General features: G+C 37.8%; 2 protein-coding genes across 9 annotated transcripts in view; one reads left to right on the top strand and one right to left on the bottom strand.

Annotated features, from left to right (window-relative positions):
- The window catches only part of CDK14 (cyclin dependent kinase 14), a 798,330-nt gene that overhangs the window by 382,262 nt on the left and 389,445 nt on the right, over positions 1–26,623 (bottom strand). The window lies entirely within an intron of this gene.
- Positions 15,668–16,592, top strand: LOC126949915 (nucleolar protein 56-like). Its single transcript, XM_050782880.1, has one exon. It carries the CDS (start codon positions 15,973–15,975, stop codon positions 16,546–16,548), a length of 576 nt encoding a protein of 191 aa, XP_050638837.1. The 5' UTR covers positions 15,668–15,972; the 3' UTR covers positions 16,549–16,592.

Raw genomic sequence — 26,623 nt, 5'->3', positions numbered from 1 at the left:
TACACATACATAACAATGCCAGCTATTTTTAAGTATTATAAATAAAAATAGTCAGTGAAGAGGCCATAGAATGACTGGAACTAGGGTAGGATGTGTGGAGGAGCGGAGAGGGAGTTTAAATCAGAAAAAATGGTCAGATGTAGTCTCTGAAGACATCCTTGAGGAGGTAATCTCTTGAGCAGAGACCTGATTGGACAAGGGAGAGGGACATGCTAATAATACTAGAGGGCAGAGAGTTACTAGATGAGGCACAGTAAGTCCAAAGGTTCTGAGGGGGAACCTCATGTGCCATGAGGTCAAAGAAAAACAAGGAGACCAGTGTGGCTAAGAATACTGATGGGACATGAGTTTGAGGACAAGCCAGGATCTACAACATACAGGTAAAGAATCTGCCTATTAGTCTATTATGACTAATGCTACTGGAGTGTTGATAGTGGTAGAATGACAATCTGCTAACTGCTATGTGGAAGACATATTATGGGGAAAAGGGTGGGAAAAAAAAAAAAAAGTCAAGTGTCAATGTAACAAGAGAGCCCAAGTGAGAGAGAATGGCAGCCAAGGAAGTGGCAAGAAGCTGTCAGATTCCAGATCAATTCTGCAGGTGGAGCCATTAAATGTACTGATGGACTAGATACAGGGGCTGAAGAGCCAAGTCAGTCCCAAAAATCTAATCTAAAAATTGTACTTAATACAGTTCGGCTCTGTGTCCCCACCCAAATCTCACCTCAAATTGTAATCTCCATGTGTCAAGGCGAGGGTCCTGGTGGGAGATGGCTGGATCATGGGGAGGTTCCCCCATCCTGCTCTCATAATGTTGAGTTCTCACAAGATCTGGCAGGTTAAAACTGAGGCACCTCCCCTATCATTCTCTCTCTCTCCTCCCACCACGTAAGATGAGCCTTGTTTCCCCTTCACCTTCTGCAATGATTATATGTTTTCTGAGGCCTCCCCACCCATGCTGAACTGTGAGTCAATTAAACTTCTTTTGTTTACAAATACCCAAGTCTCAGGTAGTTATTTATAGCAGTGTGAAAATGAACTAATATAGAGAAGTGGTACTGAGAGTGGGGTACTGCTATAAAGATACTTGAAAATGTGGAAGTGACTTTGGAACTGGGTAATGGGCAGAGGCTGAAACAGTTTGGAGGGCTCAGAAGACAGAGAGTTGTGTGAAATTTAGGAATTTCCTAAAGACTTATTGAATGGTTTTGACCAAAATGCTGTCAGTGATATGGACAATGAAGTCCAGGTTCAAATCGTCTCAGATGGAGATGAGGAACTTATTGGGAACTAGAGTAAAGCTCACTCTTGCTATGCTTTAGCAAGAAGATTAGTTTTATTTTGCTCCTGCCCTAGAGATCTGTGGAAATTTGAATTTGAGAGAGATGAATTAGGGTGTCTGGCAGAAGAAATTTCTAAGCAGCAAAGCATTAAAGCAATGGCCTGAGTGCTCTTAACAGTGTAGAGTCATATGCATTCACAAAGAGATGGCCTGACATTGGAACTTACGTTTAAGAGGGAGGCAGAAAATAAGTTTGGAAAATTTCCAGCCGGACCATGTGGTAGAAAAGAAAAACCCATTTTCTGGGGAGAAACTCAAGCCAGCTGCAGAGATCAGCATAAGAAAAAAGAAGCCGAATGGTAATAGCCACAACAATGTGGAAAATGTGTCCAGGGCATTTCAGAGATCTTTGCAGCAGCCCCTCCCATCACAAGCCCAGAAGCCTAGGAGGGGAAAATGGCTTCATGGGCCAGGCCCAGGGCCCCGCTGCTCCGTGCAGCCTTGGGACATGGTGCGCCTTGCATCCTGGCCATTCCAGCTCCAGCCACGGCTAAAAGGTACCAAGTTACAACTTGGGCCTTTGCTTCAGAGGGTGTAAGCCCCAAGCCTCGGAGGCTTCCATGTGGTGTTGGGCTTATGGATATGCAGACAACAAGAGTTGAGGATTGGAAACCTCCACCTAGATTTCAGACGATGTATGGAAATGCCTGAATGTCCAGGCAGAAGTCTGCTGCAGGGGAGGAGTCCTTATGGAGAAACTCTACCAGGGCAATGCAGAGGGAAAATGTGGGGTTGGAGCCCCCACACAGAGTCACCACTAGGGCACTGCCTAGTGGAGCTGTAAGAAGGCCACTGTCCTCCAGACCCCAGAATGGTAGATCCACCAACAGCTTACACAATATGCCTGGAAAAGCCACAGACATTCAACACCAGCCCATGAAAGCAGCCATGGGGGCTCTACCTGGCAAACCCACACAGGCAGAAATGCCCAAGGCCTTAGGAGCCCACCCTTTGCATGAGAGTTCCCTGGATGTGAGATATGGAGTCAAAAGTGATTGTTTTTGGAGCTTTAAGATTTAATGATTAGCTGGGCACAGTGTCTCATGCCTGTAATCCCAGCATTTTGGGAGGCCGAGGTGGGTGTATCATCTGAGGTCAGGAGTTCGAGACCAGCCTGATCAACATGGCAAAACCCATTTCTACTAAAAATACAAAAATTAGCTGGTTGTGGTGGCATGCACCTGTAGTCCCAGCTACTTGGGAGGCTGAGTCAGGAGAATTGCTTGAACCTGGAAGGCGGAGGTTGCAGTGAGCCAAAATCATACCACTGCACTCCAGTTTAGGAGACAGAGTGAGACTCCATCTCAAAAAAAAAAAAAGGATTTAATAACTGCCCTGCTGAGTTTCAGATTTTCATGGGGCCTGTAGCCCCTAGGTTTTGGCCAATTTCTCCCTGTTGGAATGGGAACATTTACCCAACACCTGTACCCCCATTGTATCTTGGAAGTAACTAAGTTGTTTTCAATTTTACAGGCTCATAGTCAGAAGGGATTTGCTTGTGTCAGATGGGACTTTGGACTTTGACTTTTGAGTTAGTACTGGAATGAGTTAAGACTTTGGGGGACTGTTGGGAAGGCATGATGGGTTCTGAAATGCAAGAAAGACAAGAGATTTGAGAGGGGCCAGGGGCAGAATGACATGGTTTGGCTGTCTCCCCACCCAAATCCCATCTCAGATTGTAATACCTACATTGTCACTGGAGGGACCTGGTCACTGGAGGTTACTGGATCATGGGGGTAGTTTCCCTTATGCTGTGCTCATGATAGTGAGTGAATTCTCACAAGAGCTGATGGTTTAAGAGTGTAGCACTTCCCGCTTCACTCTCTGTTTCTCTCTCCTGCTGCCATGTAAGATGTGCCTTGCTTCCCCTTCTGTCATAATTATAAGTTTCCTGAGGCCTCCCCTAGTCATGCAGATCTGTGAGTCAATCAAACCTCCTTTGTTTATAAATTGCCCAATCTCCAGTAGTTCTTTATAGCAGTATGAAACCGGACTAATACAGTACTTCATAATGAAACTTTTGTTAAAAGCCTTTAGTTGTATTTGAAACTCATTCTGCCACATACAGGATACATTCATATAGAATATGTCAACAGAGACCTCAAACATCTGAATTGTAAAAGAGTATAATTTTTTTACTTTTCCTTAATACGTATAATTCATGGTTACTGTTCTGTCAGTAAGTAATTCAACAAGCAGATGAGTGTTTCCATAGGAAACTCAGTTAGACATAGCTGTCATTAGCAAGATCTTAGCAGTATAGCTACAGAGACAGAGGTATGAGAGATCTGGAGAATTCAGTAATATTAGATTTCAAAAGTTTTAAGAGTTGTAACCTAACCAATAGGGAAAAAAATATTAAACAAATAGAGAATTCAATGAGAAGTTAAAGAGATTAGCTGAAAGAAGTTAGGTGCCTCCAGATTCAGAAGAAAGCAGATTCAAATGAGATAAAATAATTTGCTTAAAGGTAGAGACTTAGAATCCTCTGATAGTGATATTGGCTATACAAAATGGTGTCGGGCATCTGTCAATGGCTGGGAGAGAGATTACTGCTGGGTCCACATGGCAGATCTCCACCAGGTCTCAAATCACTGGCTGGTAAGTTACCTAACCCACTGTATAAAACAATACCACTTCCAGAAATGAGAACAATAAATCACTCTGGGTGACAAGGACTCTGGAAATATTTAGTTTTAAATACAGACATGATGATTTTAAAGCAAACGCACAGTATTTAAACCTCTGAGGTTAAGTTTAGGAATCAATGTGTAATCATCTAGACAGGTTTCATACTTAGTTGATAAAGTATTACGTTTAGACAGTTTGATATAGTAATAGACTATGTACGTAATTTCAATTTCTTTTATTTTCAGTTGTGATTTTTAAATTGAAAGACATAAAAGAATTTTACTAGGTTCCCACTAATACTAGAATACTTAAGAGAAACTACATTTATAAACTTTGTTTTATTGGGTTTACAAGAAGAGCGATTTAAGCTATTACATGGAGAAGTTCTGGTTGTTAGATCAAGGCATTTGAAGGTTTTTAAAAAACCAAATATATTAAATTTATAAATGTATTTTAAAAGTGTTTCTGAGAATTGAACTAACTAGCTCAAAAATTGGAACTGATTAAGGCTGTTTAATTGGTACTCCTCTAGATTATTCTGAAATGTAACCAAGAAGAAAAATGTCCTCCCAGTTTCTCCCCATGGTCCTGGCAGGAGACAGGTTGGCATTTCTGCAGGACCCATACTTTAAACCCTCCATGTTCTATCTTCCACTACCTCTTACTCTCACAGGAATGGTGTGTTTTTCTTGACCCTCATCTATATATTCAGTGTCTACTTGTTCTCAACGATAGGTAAATAGAAATTAAGTATTCAAATGAGTTGAAAATGTACATTCCCACAAAAACCTGCACATGAATGTGTATAGCTGCTTTATTCATAATTAGCAAAACTTGGGAGCAACCAAGATGTCCTTCCACAGGTAAATAAATAAATAAACTGTGGTACATCCACACAATAGAATATTATTCCATGACAAAAAGAAAAAAGATATCAATTCATAAAAACACATACAGGAAATTTAAATGCAAATTGCTGAGTGGAAGAAGCCAATAGGAAAAGGCTATACGGTCTATGGTTCCACTGTATGACATTCTAGAAAAGACAAAACTATTGAGACAGAAACATCAGTGGTTGACGGGGATTGGGATGGGTATAAGAAGGGTGTAAATAGGTGGAAGACAGGGACAGGCAGCTGGGGTGGGGGGTTTGGGCAGCAATGGAAGTATTCTGCATGATACTGTAATGGTAGATACACACATTATGCATTTGTCAAAACCCAAAGAACTATACAACAGAGTGAACCCTAATGTAAGCTCTGCACTTTAGATAATATTAATCCATAAATTTTGTTCATCAGTTGTAATGAATGTACCACAATAATACAAGATGTTAATAATAAAGGGAACTGTGTGCCAGGGAAAAGAAGTATATGGTATCCCTGGACTTTCTACTCAATTTCTCTGTAAACCTAAAACAATTCTAAAAAATAAAGTCAATTAAAACACACACACATAACTGACTATGCAAGTGTAATGAAAAAACATAATTTAAAATTTTTTTTAATTAAAAATTAAGCCTTTTTATAAAAACAAAAAACTCCCCCAACCTTGCCTTCCTACTAGAACTAGTATCTCCACAGAGATGGCCAACAGTGCCAGGGATACTGAGCTCTTGAAAAATAAACTGAAGAGGCCGAGCGCAGTGGCTCATGCCTGTAATCCCAGCACTTTGGAAACCCAAGGCAGGCGAATCACGAGGTCAGGAGATCAAGACCAGCCTGGCCAATGTGGTGAAACCCTGTCTCTAATAAAAATACAAAAATTACTCAGGAGTGGGGGTGGGCACCAGTAGTCCCATCTACTCGCAAGGCTGAGGCAGGAGAATTTCTTGAACCTGGGAGGCGGAGGTTGCAATGAGCCAAGATCACTCCACTGCACTCCAGCCTGGGTAACAGGAGTGAGACTCCATCTCAAAAAAATAAATATAAATAAATAAATAAATAAATAAATAAATAAATAAATACTGAAGAAACTAATGCTTCATTCAGTAATTCAGTCTAATGAGTGGACTAATGGTTACAAAGGTTTTTGATTGTGAAATTATAACATTTAAGAGTTTTCTCCTAGTTTACTGATGGTTGAACTCATAGATATTCTACATACAATTCACTCCAACAGCTGGAATTAATTGGCATTCTTACTCAATTTCTCTGGAAGAAATTCTTCTAAGATAGCTATAATTGCAAACGCAATTTATTGAAATTTCTATCCAGATGACTAATCAAATCTTTAAAACTAAAACTGCTAGAAATTTTTGACTAAAAAAGACACAACTACCACACTACTCTGTGTGGTCATTTTCACTTAATCTATCCTCAAAGAATCTTTTCAAAAACATGAGTAATAAAAGTTTTAAATAATAAGTAGATCTATGATACAGAAATTGTCAACCAGAATTAGTCATCTTAGCAAAACAGCTTAATAAAAATAATTCACATTTATTTCCCAAATCCCTAAAATTCAGCTTCACACTACCCTGAAATCATGTTAGTAAGAACTATATTTGGTATAATTTGTATAATAAGCCATATTTTTAAGGTTATACAAAGAAATTAATAATAATCCCCATTATGATAACAGTTTGTATATACAATTACATTACTTATACCACAGCAAGGCAGACAAAGGTAATGACCACTCTAAGTAGGAAATAAATGTTTTCTAGCACTGAAGTCCCTCTAAAAGTATTCAGGTTTACTTTTTAGAAACAAACTATGGTATTACTGATTTTCATGGGCATTTTACTTAAATGATTTGCAAATGAGTATAATTCTCCTTTATACATAAGTTTTCCTGGAGGGTCCTACGGGGCCCTTTACAAACCTCACTTGCTAGACTGGAGGCATCCTCCATTAAATCAGCAAGTTCCAACCAAGTCAGATGCTCACTTACATATAAACACCATCACAGCCCCATAGATGGCTGCCCTGCAGCAGGTGACTCAGAGTACGAGAGTACAGTCTCCATCTCCCGGCTTCATTGTGAAACTCAAGTCACTTTAGCTATGCACATAAGCTTTAGTTATATGCATAATCCTATTCTTCATGAAAAGGTCTCAAGTGATTCAGATGTTAATTTGTCCATGAATCCTGAACTGAAGCCAAAATTTCAACAGCATAGGCTGTACAACCAAAGGCAACCTTTCATAATTTCCTGAGGAGAATTTAATTGCTTGTCTGAGCCAAGGACACAAACTACGAATCTACCACAACAACTTCATCAGCAAGTATTTGAAATATTGCCAGCAAAAGGCAATTCAAATCCCTGTGGCCATCTGACTCCAAGCGAGTATTGTCTATTTTTATTATTATTTTAAGTTATTAAAATAATGCTATATCATCATATTAGTATTAGCATCACCACATCTATTACTTAAACTATTAACAAAAATAACTTGCCTTGCAGCACTTGACAATTTCATAAATCCACCAGATCATTACAATAGCCCCATAGAGCAAAAATAGTAAAGTATATTATCTCTCTCCCCTGTTTAAGGATATTTTAAGGAAACAGATGCTCAGTTTTGTTGAGTAACTTATCCAGGGCTGCACAACACATAATGAGTAGCAGCAACTTAAAACCAGTTCTCACTCCACATCCACATTATTCCCCCTCCTTGATATAACCATTTGTGAGCTACTCTTCTGCTGAGATTTAAGACTACAGAGGTAGAATTATTAATTCTCCAACTGAGTCACAGCTTCCTGAGAGCAACTGTTTCCAAAACCACTTTGGTACCATACCCTACAAACACCATGTTCACTCTTAGGATGATGCAGATGGCTACAAGGTCTTTTGGATACAGACACCTGCCCCATTCCACTAACTGTGTGGCTCTTGGTAAGTGACATTCTTCTCCTGAAGCTTTGGTTTTCTCACCTATAATGGAGATCATGCTGGCAGCTACTCTTCCCAGAGTAGTTGTGTGGATTAGAGGATATAACACATGTAAAGCAGGAAGTCAAGTGCCCAGCTCGAATGTAGACCATGTAGAATCAACATTGTCTATTGTCATTATGACTGATTTTCCAAAATTAAGCTTCAGTCACACCTACATCTGTTAGCCCTTCCTGACAAAGTTCACATCACAAGCATCTTCATTCGCTTCAGAGTCCCTTTGTATTTATGAAAGATTTTGTACTACTTGCCAATATATGGCCCTAAAATTGTTTTCTTTCCCAAAATTTTGAGTTATTTTTTGGAGAGCAGGTATTGTTTCCTTGTATTTATTTTTACTTCCCAGACATATGAAAAGTGCCTACTATGTGCCATCTATATAGAATATCGAAATACTGTGCATTCAAAACAACAATGTAAAAATGTGTGTCCTCTCTGTTCTAGTCCCATGTCACAATGGCAGTAACCATCACAGTCCAAATCTGCAGCTTCATACTCAGGGTGTCTAGTCTGCACAAGAACCTGGCACAGGGAGAGGGCATGTTACCACTCTGTTTGAGGAAAGGTTAGACAGTATACCTAAGTTCACACACTGACTAAGTGTCAGCGCCCAGCCTGGAGACTAGGTTTAGTTGATCCAAAATACCTACTCCCTCCTACTACAACTTGCTGCATGCACTTCTGTTCCTGCACATTTCCAATTTGATCACATTAATTTACACCACCCATGTCAAAGTGAAAAAAAACCAACAGGGCTTCTTCTTTCTGTGCTGGAAGCCTTTGTCCCTCAAATTGAGGGATGTAGTGAGAAATAACAATCAGAATTGTTACCTCTACCTGAATCTTTCTTTCCCAGTCAGTTTGAAGATTCAATGGGAAATTACTTCTCAAAACAGAAATTGTCATTCTATTTAGAATACTTAACAAAATGCAAAATCAACTATTCTTTATTTCTGAAGATAAAGAGTAGATATCTCCTTTGGGGAGAAGGAATTAACATGACATAAAGAAAAATAATCTGGTAGCTTGGCTCTATTAGAAGAAAAATGTAAGACTTTGAACATGAATGTAATTACTGTATGCTAATATCCAGAAGCATCTGGATGAGCTTGACAGCCTCCAAGTCCTCCCCAGAATCACCATAAAAAGGGTGGACACAGAGGGCCAACTTTATGATTCCTCTATTTCTATTATCTCCCAATTAGTACACACTAGCCCCTGTTCACTGGAGAGTTTATAAAGTGATCAGTTTACCAAGCCGAGAAATGATTTTAAAACTTTTTGTCAGAGTATAACACACATACAAGGAAGCACAAATCATAAGTACACAGTGCAAGCATTACACATCCATGGAATCTGCACCTGGTCAAGAAATAAAAGATTCCTAGCATCCTAGAAGCCTTTTCATAGTCCCTTCTAAAGACTGCCCCTTCCACGAGTTACTACTATCCTGATTATAACACCAGATATTAGTTTTGTCCATTTTAGCAACAATCATTATGTGCTCTTTTGTGTCTGCCTTTTTTCAGCCAACATTATGTTTTGCTGTATGTAAATGTAGTTCATTCATTAATCCACCTAAGTTTTGAAGGGGAGAATTGGCCAAGAAGAGTCAGAGCACAGCACTAATGTCCAGGGCAAAGGCTGCTCTGCAGGTAAGGGAAGAGAGTTACTGGGCAGCAAAGGGAGGCAAGGAGTGGAGAGGAGCACAGCACTGGGCAACAGGACAGGAAGTGAACTCCCAAAGGTGGGCTGGAATCACATAGTAGAGACTCCAAGTCTGCAAAGGTCCCAGCACGATGTGGGAGACTAAACTGAGATAAGAGGAGAGGGAAACAGCAGCTGTTAATTCATGCTCTTATTTCAGATTGTCCATGTAGGAGCCACACAAACCGATACACACATGAAACTCTGCAATTCTTTCAGGGAAGTTCACCAATTGAGCTCAAATACAATCTTACTAGAAAACTCTCTCCATCTTATCTCACCACTCTCAGTATTAATATTTTGGACGTGCCACATACAAATATAATCAAGGAGTAAAATAGTCATTGATTCACTACTATGAGCCTAAAATTCTGCTAGATGCTGCCAAAAATACCAAAAAAAAAAAGTCTCACCTTCCAAAATAACTACTGAAGACAAGAACAGCATACATGGAGCTAATGAAAAAGTAAGCGCTAGTATACAATGAACAATAGAATTGCACAGTATTAATAATAAGCAGGATTGATTCACCCACAGGGGATTAAAGATGAACAGAAGACTTAGAGAAGAGGGGACATTCCAGAAGAAAGGATAGCAGAAGCAAAGGCTTGAGGTCTGAACGAAGGTACAGCATGGACAATGAGTGGACAGGTGTCTCAAGGAAGCTAAAGAGCAGACCTTCCAGGTTGGAGTAACCCTTAATAGACTAGAAGGAGACACTGAATATAGGGAGAAATTGGGTTCAGTGACAAGGCAAGGTGGGGTCAGATAATGAAGGGACCCTTGAAATCTAATAGTAACATTTACCTTGATAAAGGAGTGTAGAGAATCCACCAAAGGTCTCTAAGCAGGAAAGTGAAATGTCGACAGTGATTGTGGTAAACATCGTGGAGCTCAGCTCACAACCCTCTTTGGTGCCAACAGACCCATTCTTCAGCTACTTCACAGTTGTATCATTTGGTGGAAAGAGATCTTAGCTGCGGAAGCCTCCCCCAATTTCTGCCTCCTCTCATGGGGTGAGTTGCTCATAGCCAGGCCCTTGAGGAGGCAGAGAGGAGGAGACTCATAGGGCAGTTACAGAGCAAAGGACAGCCACACGAGCAAAGAAATTAGAGGGCCTCTGAAATGGACCTCAGAGGTCACTCAGGAGAGCATGGTGTGGTATAATGGCCTGGCGCTTGGCCTCAATTTTTGTCAAATCTAAAAGTTAATCCCAGCTGTGGAACACTCTGTAGGATCACCTGAGGTCTTAGGTACAACTTCATGTGGATCAACTCTCTCTGCCCAACCCTGCCTTCCTCACTTCCTTACAGCTGTGTCTCCTGAATCATTCTCCAATAAACCTGCATGCAGCATAGGTTTCCAGGGAACATGATCTAAGAGACTGTGTTGAAAGAAGACTAATCTAGCAGTAGAATGTAGAGGAATGTGAAAGAACGGACATATAATCAGAAGGGCCCAGAAACAAACTTATTCCAAGAACCATCACTACTTTATAACTGAATAGGATAACAGCAATGAAGCTGAAAAGGCACACATTGAAGTGGTAGCCATTTTGATGAAAACTCTACAAACATGTTGAGAGATGTCTTGTGAGGAGGGTCTAACATGACCCTGGCACAGACAACCTGAGAAACTGATATCTTTCAGTTAATGAAAACAATGTTAACCCTGAAGGCAATGGGATACTTGGTCTGGAGCATTCAAAACAGAGTTCGGTTTGGTCATGGTTTAGTTGGAGACAGCAGCACCACATGCAACTAGAGTTGTAGGAGGTTTTCTGAAATTTGGGGCTAAATCAGTCAAGGTTAGAGATGTGGGCTGGAAATCAGCACAAAGAGGTGACAACTTGTTCCATAAGGTTAGATGCATGTACTAGTCTGTTTTCACACTGCTATAAAGAACTATATTAGACTGGGTAATTTATAAAGAGAAGAAGTTTAATTGACTCACAGTTCCACACAGCTGGGGAGGCCTCAGGAAACTTATAGTCACAGCAGAAGGTGAAGGAGAAGCAAGGCATATCTTACATGGTGGCAGAAGAGACAGAGCAAGGCAGGGAAATGTCACACTTTTAAACCAAAAGCTCTCATAAGAAGTCACTCATTATCACAAGAAGAGCAAGGGAGAAATCCACTCCATAATCCAATCATCTCCCACCAGACCCCTCCTCTGATACGTGGGGATTACAATTTGAGATGAGATTTGGGTGGGGACACAGAGCCAACCCACATCAATGCACTCTCATGAGGAGGTAAAGATTATGGATTGGTGGGATGCCCAAGGAAGCAGAAAGAGGGGAAAACCTTCTTAGAGAAGAGAAAGGACTTCAAGATGCCATATTTGGCAAATAAAAATACAGGATGCCCAGTTAAATGCTGCCAGGGTCATACTTACACTAAAAAAATTATTAACTTCTTATATGAAATTCAAATTTAAATGGGCATACAAAATCTAATCTGGCAACCCTTGGAACTTCAAATACAAAAAAGTGGTGGTGGGGATGCAAAAACCTCAGGAACGTGTGGCATAATGAAACTACAGAAAGAGACAATTGTTCAGTGGTAGTAGCAAATGGTGTCAAATGACAAAATGATGTTAAGGATCACCAAAAATTTGGAAAGGTCACTGATAACCTTTAAAACATTCTAGTATTTATTTGAACAATTCTACAGACGATTAATTCCTAGGCTTGAATTACTGTTACTTTCTTAACTTATTGAGTCCTGATTAAATTATTTTACCAAAATTGTCTAAAAGATGATAACTCTGTTGCCCATTCAGAGAAAAGGAAATGTTAAGTACTGCAAATCCTCCTCTTCCTACTGGAGGAAGGTTAACATTTCTCACAAAACTAAAAGCTATCAAAAAACTGGTTTTCTACATTAATATATGCATTTTTACATGACCATTTAAAATCTTCAAGAAATGTCTTCTCTCTTTTCTCTAAAGAATACAAATTGCTTAGGGTCATTCCATGAACTCAATCGGGCCTACAGTAATTAAAAAGAACACAATTTTCTACATGTTTCTTTCCATGAAATTTAAAAAAAAATCTCCAAAGGGAAATGTAAAACACAAATTGCAGTTAGTAAACATGAGTTACCTAAAATAGGCATTTCATTTGCAGAAATGTGTCAATGTGCATATTTATGTGCATGTAAACAGAAAGGAACTGTAACCTGGAAATATTAGCATTAAAGAACACTTGCTAGATACCTTCTGGATCACATATGCATAACAAATTATGTCAGTTACTTCACTGTAAACAAAGAAAAATACACATTCTTCATTCAAAAAGTCTAGAGGTTTGAAAATTTCAGTTCTTGACTGTCATCTCAAATCTGCTTTTGTATTATACTTCATCTCTGAAATAGAAAAGGCTATGTATTGCTCTCCAATGACACATAAAGTTTCCAGTAACAACTCCACGCACAGACCACAACAATATAACACTGTACTTAAAGAATTTGTCTAGATGCTTTATGAAGCCCAAAAGCAATACACGGGTTTATCAAATCACTAAAAAAAAAATGCCCATATATTTCTCAAGTCATATTTTTACTCCAAATACAGCAAATATGTATAATATTATGGCAGCAAATAAAAAGTTTCAGTAACAAATTTTATATACATATATGTATACACACACACACACACAGAGAAAATATTGGTCATTTGCTCTTTGTGGGTTTTAAGACTTTGTTTTATGGAAAACATTTCAGATTAATGAATGTTTTACTTAAAGAAGGCAGGACTTCCTATTAAACACTGCAAATTCAATGCCAGTAATTTTCCATAACATACATAAATTTCAAAGTTGAGAGGAAATTATTCCTAATAAACCAAATTTACTATCACTCATTGCTTATTCAGAATATTTTTGACTTCATTTTTAATAGTTTCAGTAAATCTGAAATTATAATAGCATGGGCTTATTGGCCAAGTATTTTCCATAAGCTATTAGTGAGGCAGAAATCTTCTGGGAATATAAGAAGTATCTAGAAGTACAGTTATTCAAGTTGTAGCTAAACTGCCAGTGATTCCCCAATTCTGAAAACATTTAAGCATCCATACGTAAACAAATGTGTGTGGTTGACAGTTGAACTTTCATGTTTTCTCATTTTCAGTTTGATTTAGCTCTCCCGATAAGGTAACAACTTAAAAATATTTTCTTTTGCACTAATTTTTCCATCACGTGTGATGTAAATAAGTTCCACTATATTAATTGCCTATGAAACAGCAAAATGTTTAATATCTGGTTAATCCATTTTTCCAGGATTTAATTGGTTATGTGTGAATCACTGCCAGACAAGTTTTGATTGTTTTCTAACACATTCACAGTTATGCTAGAGAGGACTGTGTGCATTTGACTAAGAAAGGAAATCTGCAGCAGGAGTTGGGGTACTGGTCTGCAGCTCTGGCCAATCAACTAGCAAATCACTTTAGAGTTAAGTCTTAACCTCTATAATCCTGCCTCTGGGAAGTGGCACTTCCTAGTGTTAAGAGCTGTGCTTCACAAGTCAGATGGACTTAGGTATGATTCTGTCTGATAATCAATTCTGTGGGTTTACAGTCTGCTGGTTAGAAAGGGTAGATGGTGGGAGATTGGTTCTCTTACCCACCATGAACCATCTGGAATAACCCAAATGTGTTAACATAAAACAGGCAGAGGAGAAGAGCTACTCCAGATCCAAATAAACCTTGGAAGTCCCTGAGAGAGTAGAAATGTTGAACTGCTTCCTAATGGCTTACAATCTTACAATTTAATTAAAGGCATTTAGAAAGTAACAACAGAGACAACCACTTACTAAGTGACTACTATGCATTTAGAACTTTAAAAAAATATTACACAGGTCATTCTAAATAAGTCAGCTCCACCAATCTACTGTTCATCATAGAAACTGGATCAATTCTTAAAACAAACAAACAAAAAACCCTACAGAAAAACTAATCTCAGTCTCTATTAAGAAAATTTTATAATCCTGAATACTTTTGTGAAACCAAGTTAGCATCATTAAAACTGACCCCTGCTGCTGATTCCTGCCCATTCCAGTCTGAAACTTTAGGACAAAAAGGAAAGAGTGTCAAGCTCACAGATAACAGAACCACTGCCAAGTTCTGGCTTATTATTTTCTTTAATTGTTTTTCTTGGGTCCTGTTCAAGTTGCTAGGGTTTTTAAAAGTACGAGTATCAATTCGATTCTTACGGGTATACTCAGGGACTTGACTGAAATGGCACGTGTCCAAAATATATAAATGACCCATACTAAAATTTCCCTTAACTCTCTACTTCTACACTTTTCCCATAATATACTATATGGCACATTTTTCCCACATATGCTATTAATTTTCCTTTTATAAAATTAAAATAGGAATTATCTGATGGTCTTTTGAAGAGTTCCACCATATTCCAAAATGTCAGGAGAAAATATAAAATACATAGAGATCTGAATGACGTGGTTTTTTTTTGGCGCTTCACACCAAGATCAGATATAATCTGCGGTGAGAGCTGTATTTTAAAGAAGTGATTCACTGCCAGATCTCTGAACATCTTCTCTACAGTGATGACTCACACGACTTTCACTCCTGATCTTGGTAGTTCAAACTACCTACTCTCTCTAGGACTCAGTTGTTCTCTTGTAAAATGGTGGGAACAGATTACATCATCACTAATGCTCTTTTCAGCTTTTATATCCTCAGATTCAGTGATTTACTGGGATAAATGGTTATCACCTCAGTTTCCGTACATATCACATGAATTCAGTCACTTTGGACCTAAAACTGTAGCCACTTCTGACTTCCCTGTTTCTGTATGCAGTCCTATCAACCTCAAACTCACCCTCGCTGAAGATACTCAAATCTTTCTCAGAATTTACTAATATCCCTGAACTGGACAGTCTTCAATATCTTGTTCTATCTCCTCTTTCCCAGGATGACGTTTTCTTACAGATCCCTGGGTCTCCTGACCAATCATCTCAAATGCCCTGGCAACATTAATGATCCAGTGTCAATAATTAAACTCATGCCCAAAGAACAAAAGGAATAGTAACAAACAACAAGTATAAAGAAAATAAGTCTTGATGGCCAGTCCTGGTGTCTGAGTGATTCCCAGGGCCCAGCAAAGGGACCAAGTCTCCAGAGCCCTGAAGACAAGGGGTAACACACCAAAATATGGACTCATTTTCCACTCCACCTTCATTGGCCGAGCAGCTGCCAAGAACAAAGGCCGCATCTCCTGATACCTGGCAAACAAATGCAGTACTGCCTCACGAATCGATTGCTTCTCTGAGGTGCCCACGAGTGTATTTGGGGAGAAGCTTCGAGAACAAGTTGAAGAGCAACTGTCCTTCTATGAGACTGGAGAGATACCACGAAAGAATCTGGATGTCATGAAGGAAGCAATGGTTCAGGCAGAGGAAGTGGCTGCTGAGATTACTACGAAGCTGGAGAAACAGGAGAAGAAACGCTTAAAGAAGGAAAAGAAACGGCTGGCTGCACTTGCCCTCGCATCTTCAGAAAACAGCAGTAGTACTCCAGAGGAGTGTGAGGAGACGAGTGAAAAACCCAAAAAGAAGAAAAAGCAAAAGCCCCAGGAGGTTCCTCAGGAGAATGGAATGGAAGACCCATCTATCTCTTTCTCCAAACCCAAGAAAAAGAAATCTTTTTCCAAGGAGGAGTTGATGAGTAGTGATCTTGAAGAGACCGCTGGCAGCACCAGTCTTCCCAAGAGGAAGAAGTCTTCACCCAAGGAGGAAACAGTTAATGACCCCGAAAAGGCAGGCCACAGAAGTGGCTCCAAGAAAAAGAGGAAATTCTCCAAAGAGGAGCCAATCAGCAGTGGGCCTGAAGAGGCAGCTGGCAAGAGCAGCTCCAAGAAGAAGAAAAAGTTCCATAAAGCATCCCAGGAAGATCAGAATGCAAACGGACATTCTCTGGGAGGTGGGACATACCATAGCCCAAGTTGACATCTTCCACCCTGTGCCCTGTTCTCCAATAAAAACAAATTCACCAAAAAAAAAAAAAAAAAAGAAAATAAGTCCTAGAAACTGGCACTGCACAGAACAATACCCAGATTATCTTTTTGTTAGAATAACAGTGAACACCTTAGCAGCTAGAGTTTTCATTAGAAAACTTTCAGGAGCAACCCACACACCCTACTAGCAAGAGATTTAATTCTCTCTATGCCAGCCAAACTGGTGGTGGTGTTGGGTGGTGCGGAGTGGAAGTACTAGTCCTACTCCAGCCAGCTGCCCTAACAGTTATGTCTTCCTCTGTTTATTTATGCTTATAGGAATTCTACCTGTGTTCGAAGCCTCAGTCCAAATCCCATTTCTTCCATGACCACACCAGTGATCTCTAACTCTTTTCATTCAGAAACCACTATGGCCCTTTTTTCTTTTTTTTAAGTTCTGGGATACATGTGCAGAACATGCAAGTTTGTTCCATAGGTATACATGTGCCATGGTGGTTTGCCACACCTATCAACCTGTTATCTAGGTTTTAAGCCCCACATACATTAGGTGTTTGTCCTGATTCTCTCCCTCCCCTTGCCCTGCATCCCCCGAAAGGCCCCAGTGTGTGAAGTTCCTCTCCCTGTGTCCATGTGTTCTCATTGTTCAACTCCCAGTTATCAGCGAGAACATGCAGTGTTTGGTTTTCTGTTCCCGTGTTAGTTTGCTGAGAATGGTGGCTTCCAGCTTCATCCTTGTCCCTGCAAAGGACATGAACTCATTCTTTTTTATGGCTGCATAGTATTGCATGGTATATATGTGCCACATTTTCTTTATCCAGTCTATCACTGATGGGCATTTGGGTTGGTTCTAAGTCTTTGCTATTGTGAATAGTGCCACACTAAACATCTGTGTGTATGTGTCTTTATAGTAGAATGATTTATAATCCTTTGGGTATATATCCAGTAATGGGATTGCTGGGTCAAATGGTATATCTGGTTCTAGGTCCTTTAGGAATTGCCATACTGTCTTCCACAATGGTTGAACTCATTTACATTCCCACCAACAGCGTAAAAGTTTTCCTATTTCTCCACAGCCTCATCAGCATCTATTGTTTCCTGACTTTTTAATGATCGTTATTCTAACTGGCGAGAGATGATATCTCATTGCGGTTTTGATTTGCATTTATCTATTGACCAGTGATGATGAGTTTTTTTTTCATATGTTTGTTGGTATGGCCCTTTTCATTATTGCTTAAATTCTATTGAAACACAAACTGCACTCTGGGTTAGTTCCATTTAGATGGCAATAGGGAAACAGCTGGGATATGACTAGTCAGTGCTTGATTCATACCACAACCCTAAGAACATAAAGCCCTAAGAAGTTGGCAATAGTTTATAATTGAACACAATTGACTGTATCATAAAGTACAATGTAGTAAGTGCTAAAAGGTAAGTGTACACAAGCAAAACAACAACAACAAAAACAAACAAAAAGTATACAGAAGGAAAAAGACTGTTTCTGTGAAAGCCAGAAAGATTTCAGGGAAGAGGCAGCACTAACATGACCTTAAAGGATGGTCAAAGCAGAGCTGAGGAAGGCATGGGAAGACTAAAACTTTAAAAAGGCAAGAGAGTCCTTCTTCTGAGATGTAGCTTCTCTGGCTGCTTCTCCACTATGGAATCATAAAAGTTCAACTTGTCAGTTGCCATTTACAATCAGCTTCTTGGCTGCATAAGTTACTCAATATGTTTTGCTTGTTTGTTTCTTATGAGACAGAATCTTGCTCTGTCACCCAGGCTGGAGTGCAGTGGCACGATCTTGGCTCACTGCAACCTCCGCCTCACAGGTTCAAGCAATTCTCCTGTCTCCCCAGTAGCTGGGATTGTGTGCCACCATGTCTGGCTAATTTTTGTATTTTTAGTAGAGATGGGGTTTCACCATGTTGGCCAGGCTGGTCTCGAACTCCTAACCTCAGTGATCTGCCTGCCTCAGCCTCCCAAAGTGCTGGGATTACAGGATTGAGCCACCACGCCTGGCCACAATGTGGTTTTTATTTTGGTTTTTTGCTCATATTGGGTTATTTTCTCTCGCTAAGCAAGTGTTTTGTGATTAAAATTGTTTGTCAAAAATCGACAGCAATGATAATTTTTTTTAAAAAAAAAAAAGCTCTGATGTAAAGTGTGGCTCATGTTTTTTGTAATGACAGGACAGGCTCCATAGCATCAACAGGAGACCCCTGAAACTTTCCTTCCAACTGATCGTAACAGTACTCAAGGGCCACCACTTCCATCAGTTTCAAAGCTCTTTTAATTTACCCATGGTTTCTATCTCACTCTTTCCCTTCAACAGACTTCGGTAATTATAGTCCTATAATTCAACCAATTACACATATTTCTTTACTAATAAATTTGAAGATATTTGAGAATAGGAGGTATCAGTTACAGAAGGTTATAGTCAACAAAAGTTTTATTTCTGTTAATAAAAACAACACATATTTAGAGAATTTGGAAGAAAGAGAAATAAAGATATTAAATCACTAATGTTAATACTTCAATTTTCTTCTTTTTCAGCTAAACCTATGAATATATATTTTAATAAAATCAGGAGAAAATGTAGTTGAGGTATAATTTACAAACCATAAAATATATCAACTGTAAGTATAAAATTCAGTGCTTTTTAATATACAGAGTTTTGCAACCGGTGCCATAACTCAGATTTGTTTGTTTGTTTTACATTCTTCGGACCCTAACTATTATTTATACTACATTAAGATCAGTCTTTTTTCTTTTCTTTTCTTTTCTTTTTTTTCTTTTTCTTTTTTTGAGACAGAGTCTCGCTTTGTTGCCCAGGCTGGAGTGTAGTGGCGCGACTCAGCTCACTGCAACCTCTGCCTCCTGGGTTCAAGCAATTCTTCTGTCTCAGCCTCCCGAGTAGCTGGGACTACAAGCAAGCGTATTCGTATACAAACGTATGTATATACAACCAAGCGTATTTAACTTAGCATAGTGTTTATGAGGTTCAAACATGTTATCAGTAGTTAGTTCCTTTTTACTGCTGTACAAATATACCATATTTTATTTATCATCTCAACAGTTGATGGACACTTAACTTGTTTCTGGATTTTGGCTATTCTGCATTAATAATACTGGAAACATTTAGGTAAATGTCTTCATGTGGAAGTATGTTTTCATTTCTCTTGGGTAGACAATACCCAGGAGTGAAGTCACTGGGTCATATGGTAATTTAATATTTAACTTTTTAAAAACTGCCAAACTGTTTTCCAAAGTGGGTGTACCATAAGCAGATATTCCCAACAGCAATATTTAAGGGTTCCAGTTATTCCATATGCAACACTTGGTATTGTTGTTCTCCTCAATTATAACCGTTATATTGGGTGTGCAGTAATAGCTCACTGTGGTTTCTAATTTTCATGTCGTTTATGATTAACAACTGTGAAAACCATTGCATGGTCTTAGCCATTCATATATTTCTTTGCTCAAATATCTATTCAAATAAATTCCCCATTTAAAAAAATTGTGGGGGTCCTTTCATCGTGGAGTTTTGGACTTCTTTATATATTTTCAATATAAATCCTTTATCCAATATATTGTTTGGAAATATTTTCTACCGATTTGTGACTTGCCTTTTCATTTCTTTAATGGTGTCTTTTTAAGAGGACAATTCCAATTTATCGATTTTCATTTATATATTGTGTTTTTGCTATCATATCTATGAAATATTTGTGTAATCCAAGGACACAAAATGTTCTACCAGATTTCCTTCCAGAAGTTTAAACTTCTATCTCCTACACTGAGGTCTTGGATCAATTTTGAGTTGACATTTGTGTATGTTATTACATAAGGGTGTATATCTTTTTGCATTTAAATACCCAATTGCCACAGCATCACTTATTGAAAAAGTTATCATTTCTCCATTGAATTGCCTTGCAACTTACTAAAAATCAACTGCCCACAAATGTCAGGGTTCATTTTTGAACTTTCCATTCTATGCCATGAATCAATATGTTTATTTTTACAACAATAACATACGGTCTTGATCTCTGTAGCTTTATACAAAGTTTCTGAAATTGCGTAGTGTAAGTCTTCCTACTTTGTTCATTTTCAAACCTGTTCTGGCAATTCTAGTTCATTACATTTTCATATAATGTAATATATGAAATATAATTGTAGCTCAGATGGCCAATTTCTACAAAAAGCTGGCTAGGATTTTGACAGGTGTGACATTAAATCAACAGAGAAATGTGGGGTGAGGTTTCATCTTAACAATACGGCATCTTCAATCCATAAACGTGGTACCCCTTTTCATTTATTTTAATCTTCCTTTATTTCTTTCCATCAAGATTTTGTAATTTTCAGTACAAAAATTCTAAATATGATTTGTTAGATTACCCCTAGGTATTTCTTTTTTATTGTAAGTATTTAAAGTGATTTTAAGTGGCATTGTATTCTAAATTTGGTTTTCCACATGTTCATTGATAGTATACACAAATATGACTGTGTGTGCGTATGTTGGGAAAATTCTTTTCTATTCAAAGTTTGTTAAGCCTTTAACATAAATAGGTGTTAGATTTTATAACAAACATTTTTTTACATCTATTGGAATAATAGTGTGATTTTTAAACTTTATTCTATTAACATGGTATTACATTAAACGATTTTGAGATGTCAAACTGAACTTTAGATACACCCCCTTGGTCATGGGTTACATTTTTTTAAAGCAACTTATAGTAGCTATGTTAATTACTAGCATGACAAGACGTTTACAAGTACATTATTAATTCTCATCATTTTTTAACATTAGCCCAGAAATTTTGAATGGAGGAATGTATTATCTTTGAACAAACACCTCACTTAAAAAATCCCAGTGTAAATCGTAACAGCCATTTACTGGCAGGTTTTGTAACACAGGACATTTTATTTGTATCTAGACCTCAATTTCCTCATCTGTAACTTGGATATATTAAAACCTACATATAACACAAGATTTGGTGAAAATCAAATGAGATAGTATTTTTTAAAGATTGGCAAAGTAGGAACTGAAAAAGTCCATGGGATTTTTAGAAGTTATACATGAATTCAGATTAGAACTGGTTATGTAATCCTCCTAAAATGTCTTAAATATAAAAGTATCATATCTCAATTTATATTTCTAGTTGACAAAATAGGACAAAATGTCATATAAATTTTTTACAAATTTAAAGTAGCCAAGAATTCAGTTACTTGATTTTAAAAAACAAACTTTATCCTTTAAAATTATTAACAGAAAAAAGAAAACATATGATTTTCATAGTTTTTAATCGCATGATTTAACACTTGACAAGTTTTTGTTGATATCAGTTGGCAGACACCCATCAGATTACTCAGACTTAGAATAACAATTGTGGCAATTTACATAAGCATACTTAGAATTATCATCTAGACTCATGGATTTTTATCTTCCATTTACAAAATTTTTGCCTGTCAATTATAAAAATGCTTCAAGCAATTCATGTTAATTTTTTCAGTGACAGACATAAAGGGTGATTATTAGAGGGCTTAAAAATATTTTAACCCAATAAATGTGCATCATATTACTGCATGTATGCATGAAGAATAATAGTGATACAATTATAGATCTTTTTTCCAGGTAAAAGATTCATGTTGGTAATATTATTTTAATTATAAAGCTCGAAAATAATATGGTCTCCACTTCATTTCAAAAATGAAAAACCTAAAGACAAAATATGTTAAGTAATTGTTTATGATCACACAGCTAGAGGCACAGTCTCCACCAAGACTGAAAAATTGCTAGCTCCTTGCTTATGGAGCTTTCTCAATTTCGCCTTTTTGCTTTGGGGCAGCCTGAGAGGAATCTCTGTACAATTTTCATCATATGGGTTTCTGTCCCAATAGTAAGGCCATATAACAGAATACAAAGAAAGAACATGAGAGTTTATTCATTCATTCACTCAGTCATTCAACATACCCTGAGTGCCTATCATGTGCCAGGCACTGCTCCAGGCACTGGTTAGAAGATTCAAGGTGAACTCCATATCCACCACTTAATTATTTGTGTGACTTTGCACAAAAACAATCTCGTTAGACCTCAGCCTCTTGATTAGTAAAATGAAGATGATAATATCAACCTTCCTCAAGGAATAGAAAATTAAACTAGATCATATACTCGAATATGACTTGTAAAGTTCTCAATTTAGATACAACAAACACCTGCTACCTAAACTGCACCACCATGTCACACAATTGCCACATGAATGCCAGACTTCAAACTCACTAATTGAACTCATTGTCTTTCTTGTACTCCACCTCCCTCCCCTGTCCCCAACCACAGTTACTCATTACTGGTTCCACTATCTACCTAATTACCCAATCCAAAATCCTGGAAGTCACACTGACTAACCCCACCTCCATCAAGCTCCATGTCTAGTCAAATAAAAAGTCTTACCAAGTGTCCCTCTTAAGTCCCTTCCAAACATATATATCTCCTATCTATTCCTACTGCCAAAGCCTTTTTAGAGGCCCATTATTTTTTGCCTTAGATACTTGGGTGTCTTTTAGTGTCTCTCACACTTACTGCATAATCTGAACTGAAAATAGGTAAATTCAATAAAAATCTGCATGTTGAAGGTTGAGACTACTCTGTAACCCCTATCTCTTACTCAATCCCCACAATGTAGGCAGCAAACTGAAATCCTCCAGGCAGGAGATAAAATAATCCTTTTCTGTAGAAACTGAAGCTTCCTTCCAAGAAAAGACCCCCAAATGCTGACATCTTAGATACTGCAAGAAAAAAAAAAAAAAAACTGGTTCACTCACCCCATCACACTACAGTGAAACCTGCCAACCAACATTCCCTATCCAAGCACCCAGAGCTCCCAAACAGCATATTAAAGTCTGACTTTAAAATATGAGCTGACAATTAACAAGATATCCAGGTAGCTGAAGGATGCTTCCAATAAGAAAGAGACCAAACAGACAAGCAGAAATAAATGAAAGAGACAATATAGAAGAAAATTCAAATAACTGTATTATTTATTCTCAAAGACATAAGAGATGATAACTCTTCTTGATCTCCTTTTGGGAGATTTCTCTGAGTTCACAATCCAAGTGTTCTTCTGAAAGTTTAATACCTGTTAAGGTATTTTTATATTGAAGAATTTTTCATTATTCCTTGATTGTTTCTATTTTATGGCCTCATGTTCATATTTAATGGATATAATATCCCAACAAGACTATAAGTTTAGTAGTATTTTCATTCTCTTTAAGAAATGGAAAATGAAACACAGCAAGTTTAAGACTTGCTCAAAATCATACACTTAGATGGGAATGAAGTCCAAACTGGAATCCAGGCAGTCAGGCTTCAGAAACCAGGTCCTGGACCTCTTTCTGGTCACTAATACTGTTTATTAAAATTTACTGTAAGACCAAACACACAGCTTGAAGACCACCAGGATGCAACTGAGGAACCCCTGGACAAGGTAATCTCTAAAGTCTGATTTAGATTCCTAATTAGCTTATATAGGATTCATGTACTTCCAACAATGATGCTACAAACAGTGTCTTAAAAAACACTTGCCAATAAAACAGCTGAATTCAGAAATGTCTAGAATGAGCAAAGAATATCTGAGTTTTTAAAAAAAGTTATTAAGCCCCATGAAGAAACCTAATTTAACCTGTCACCTACTACACAGGGTCAGATGTTGCATTAACATAATGTTTCACTAAAAATTCCATTTATAATCAACTTGTTAATTTAGAAATCATTACAAGAGGATGAACAATTCCAAACACCAATATTGACAAAACACAAATGAAAACAAATGTTTGTCTGTTCTTCCTCTCCCTACTACAGCCCTCCAGTCTATTAAAGAAGGCGGTTACGTCCCAGGAGTCTCTCTTCCCATCTGTGCCCACACTCTTAACTAACTTCCAGGGGCCTGAGTGCAAGAGACTCCAGGTCAGGGAAGAGGGGAAGAGGGAGGGAACAGAGGACCTCAGTTCTCTTTTGGCAGATGTCCTCTCTCCACTGGGAAGGTGATAGGGGTCAGAAGTATCTAGGCATGCAAATATTGACAAGATAATTTCAGTTACAACCAAAGATGATTATTTACTTATCATTTAGGTTGTATTTGATCATCAAAGCTATATATTTGGACAAAAAAGGCTCTTAGAGGACAGCCCTGGAATCTACTCAAGGATAAAAAAGATATATCTAGATAAAAAACACGTCCATATACTTGGATAAAAAGCATATCTGGATAAAAAAGACTCCAACAGAACAGCCTGGAACATTTTGTCTTTGTGTAAATGTGTCTGAAATCCCAATGGCCAACGTATAGAAATGTGGAAGTAGACCTTTATAATTTCACAGCAACTCAGTAGCTTTGGAGGTCTCCATTATGTCAGTTCTCCATGCTTCCAATCCCAGACTAACTACCAATGTCTCAATCATACTCACTAACTTGACAGATGTAATCTATCTTTACACAAGCCACATTCATAAGTCATCCAATCATCCATGAAGAATGATATTTTGCTTGAAAACACAAATAAATGAATAACAATAACAAAAGAGCCTATATAGAGAGAAACAAAAACAAATCACGTTGGAGAAAGTTATCTATATTCATTCATTGTCTATTACATGCAAACTTCAGTAAAAAAAACAAAGAAGACTGTTATCAAAACCACCATGTAGTACATTTTTCTCCTAAGCTTTCAAAGGTGCAATGCGGGTCCCAGTCCATTCTTACCTACAAATCTCCCTGTGAAACTGAGAAAAATAAACACTGGCAGCAGGTTGAATAGTGTCTCCCAGAAATTTATGTCAGCCCAGAACCTCAGAAGGTGGCCTTATTTGCAAATGGGGCCTTTGCAGACATAATTAGCTAAGTTAAGATGAAGCCATACTGGATTAGTGTGGGCTCTAAATCCAACGACTGATGTCCCTATAAGAAGAGAAGAAGACACATAGAGACAGGCAGAGAAGACCATGTGAAGATGGAGGCAGAGATTGGAGTAACTATAAGCCAAAGAACACCAAAGATTGTAGGAAGCCACCAGGGGCTAGGAAAAAGCTAGTAAGGATTTCTGCCCTACAACCTCTAAAAGAAGCATGGTCCTGCCAGTATCCTGATTTTGAACTTCTACTCTCCAGAACTGCAAGAGAATAAGCCAGCAGATTTGTGGTAATTTATCACAGAAGCCCTAGAAAAGTAACACAATACCCCAAACATGAAAAGCAAGAAATGAAACCTAGACTAGTTAATTATCAATTGAATTATAACTCGATTTCATATACAAACTTCACAAGCAATTGTACCATACAGTTACAAGGAAAAATGGTATGGTTAACGAAAAACAACAAAAATAAATAAAGAGGCTATTAACATAAAAGAGAAAAATGTAAGGTAGAGAATCAAATTATCAGTCAAACACCAAAATTTTTAATGACTCAATTAAAATAATGGAAATTATTTTCCATTTTAAAACTTTAACAAATTTATAAAATATCAATAATTCATATAACATTTACTGTACTGTTAGAATATTTTAATTATACAGTACAAATTTTACAATTAAGCTATAAAATTATTTATTTTACCAGCAGGTTAACTAATTCCAAACATTTGAAATAAAAGAAGTTGCCTTTTTTCCTTTATCTGTTTTTCAGTTTATATCCACCTCTGCCTTCCTAGTACCACATTTTTTATTAAAAATCTAAAATGTTTCCATAGAATTCTAATAGAATGAATAATGAAAAAATACATAAAGAAGGGTGGAGAAAGGAAGAGTGAGAAGGTAGATAAAGCACATGGAAAGACTCAGACATGTATTAAAAGAATGTACTCAAACAAAAAGTTCAATACTACAGAGTTTACCATGAGAGGTCCCCTTTTCCTCTACATGTTTCTACTTTCCTTGAGTTACACTGTGTTGAAAGTATTTGTTCCTTTCCTCTTTTTGACCCTTCCTTGTCCTATATGGATGCTGCCTTCCTTTCTTTATTGAAAAATGTGTTATCACTTTTAAAAATAAATTTTGTCCGTGTTCCCCCGCAAAATCCCTAT

This window comes from Macaca thibetana, chromosome 3, assembly GCF_024542745.1.
Source record: "Macaca thibetana thibetana isolate TM-01 chromosome 3, ASM2454274v1, whole genome shotgun sequence".
NCBI lineage: Eukaryota > Metazoa > Chordata > Mammalia > Primates > Cercopithecidae > Macaca > Macaca thibetana.
Note: the sequence above shows the minus strand (reverse complement) of the source record. Positions and strands in the feature narration are given on the sequence as shown.

Bases quoted from the DNA above. Each gene is read 5' to 3' on its own strand.
- LOC126949915 (XM_050782880.1), top strand. From the start codon at position 15,973: ATGAAGGAAGCAATGGTTCAGGCAGAGGAAGTGGCTGCTGAGATTACT.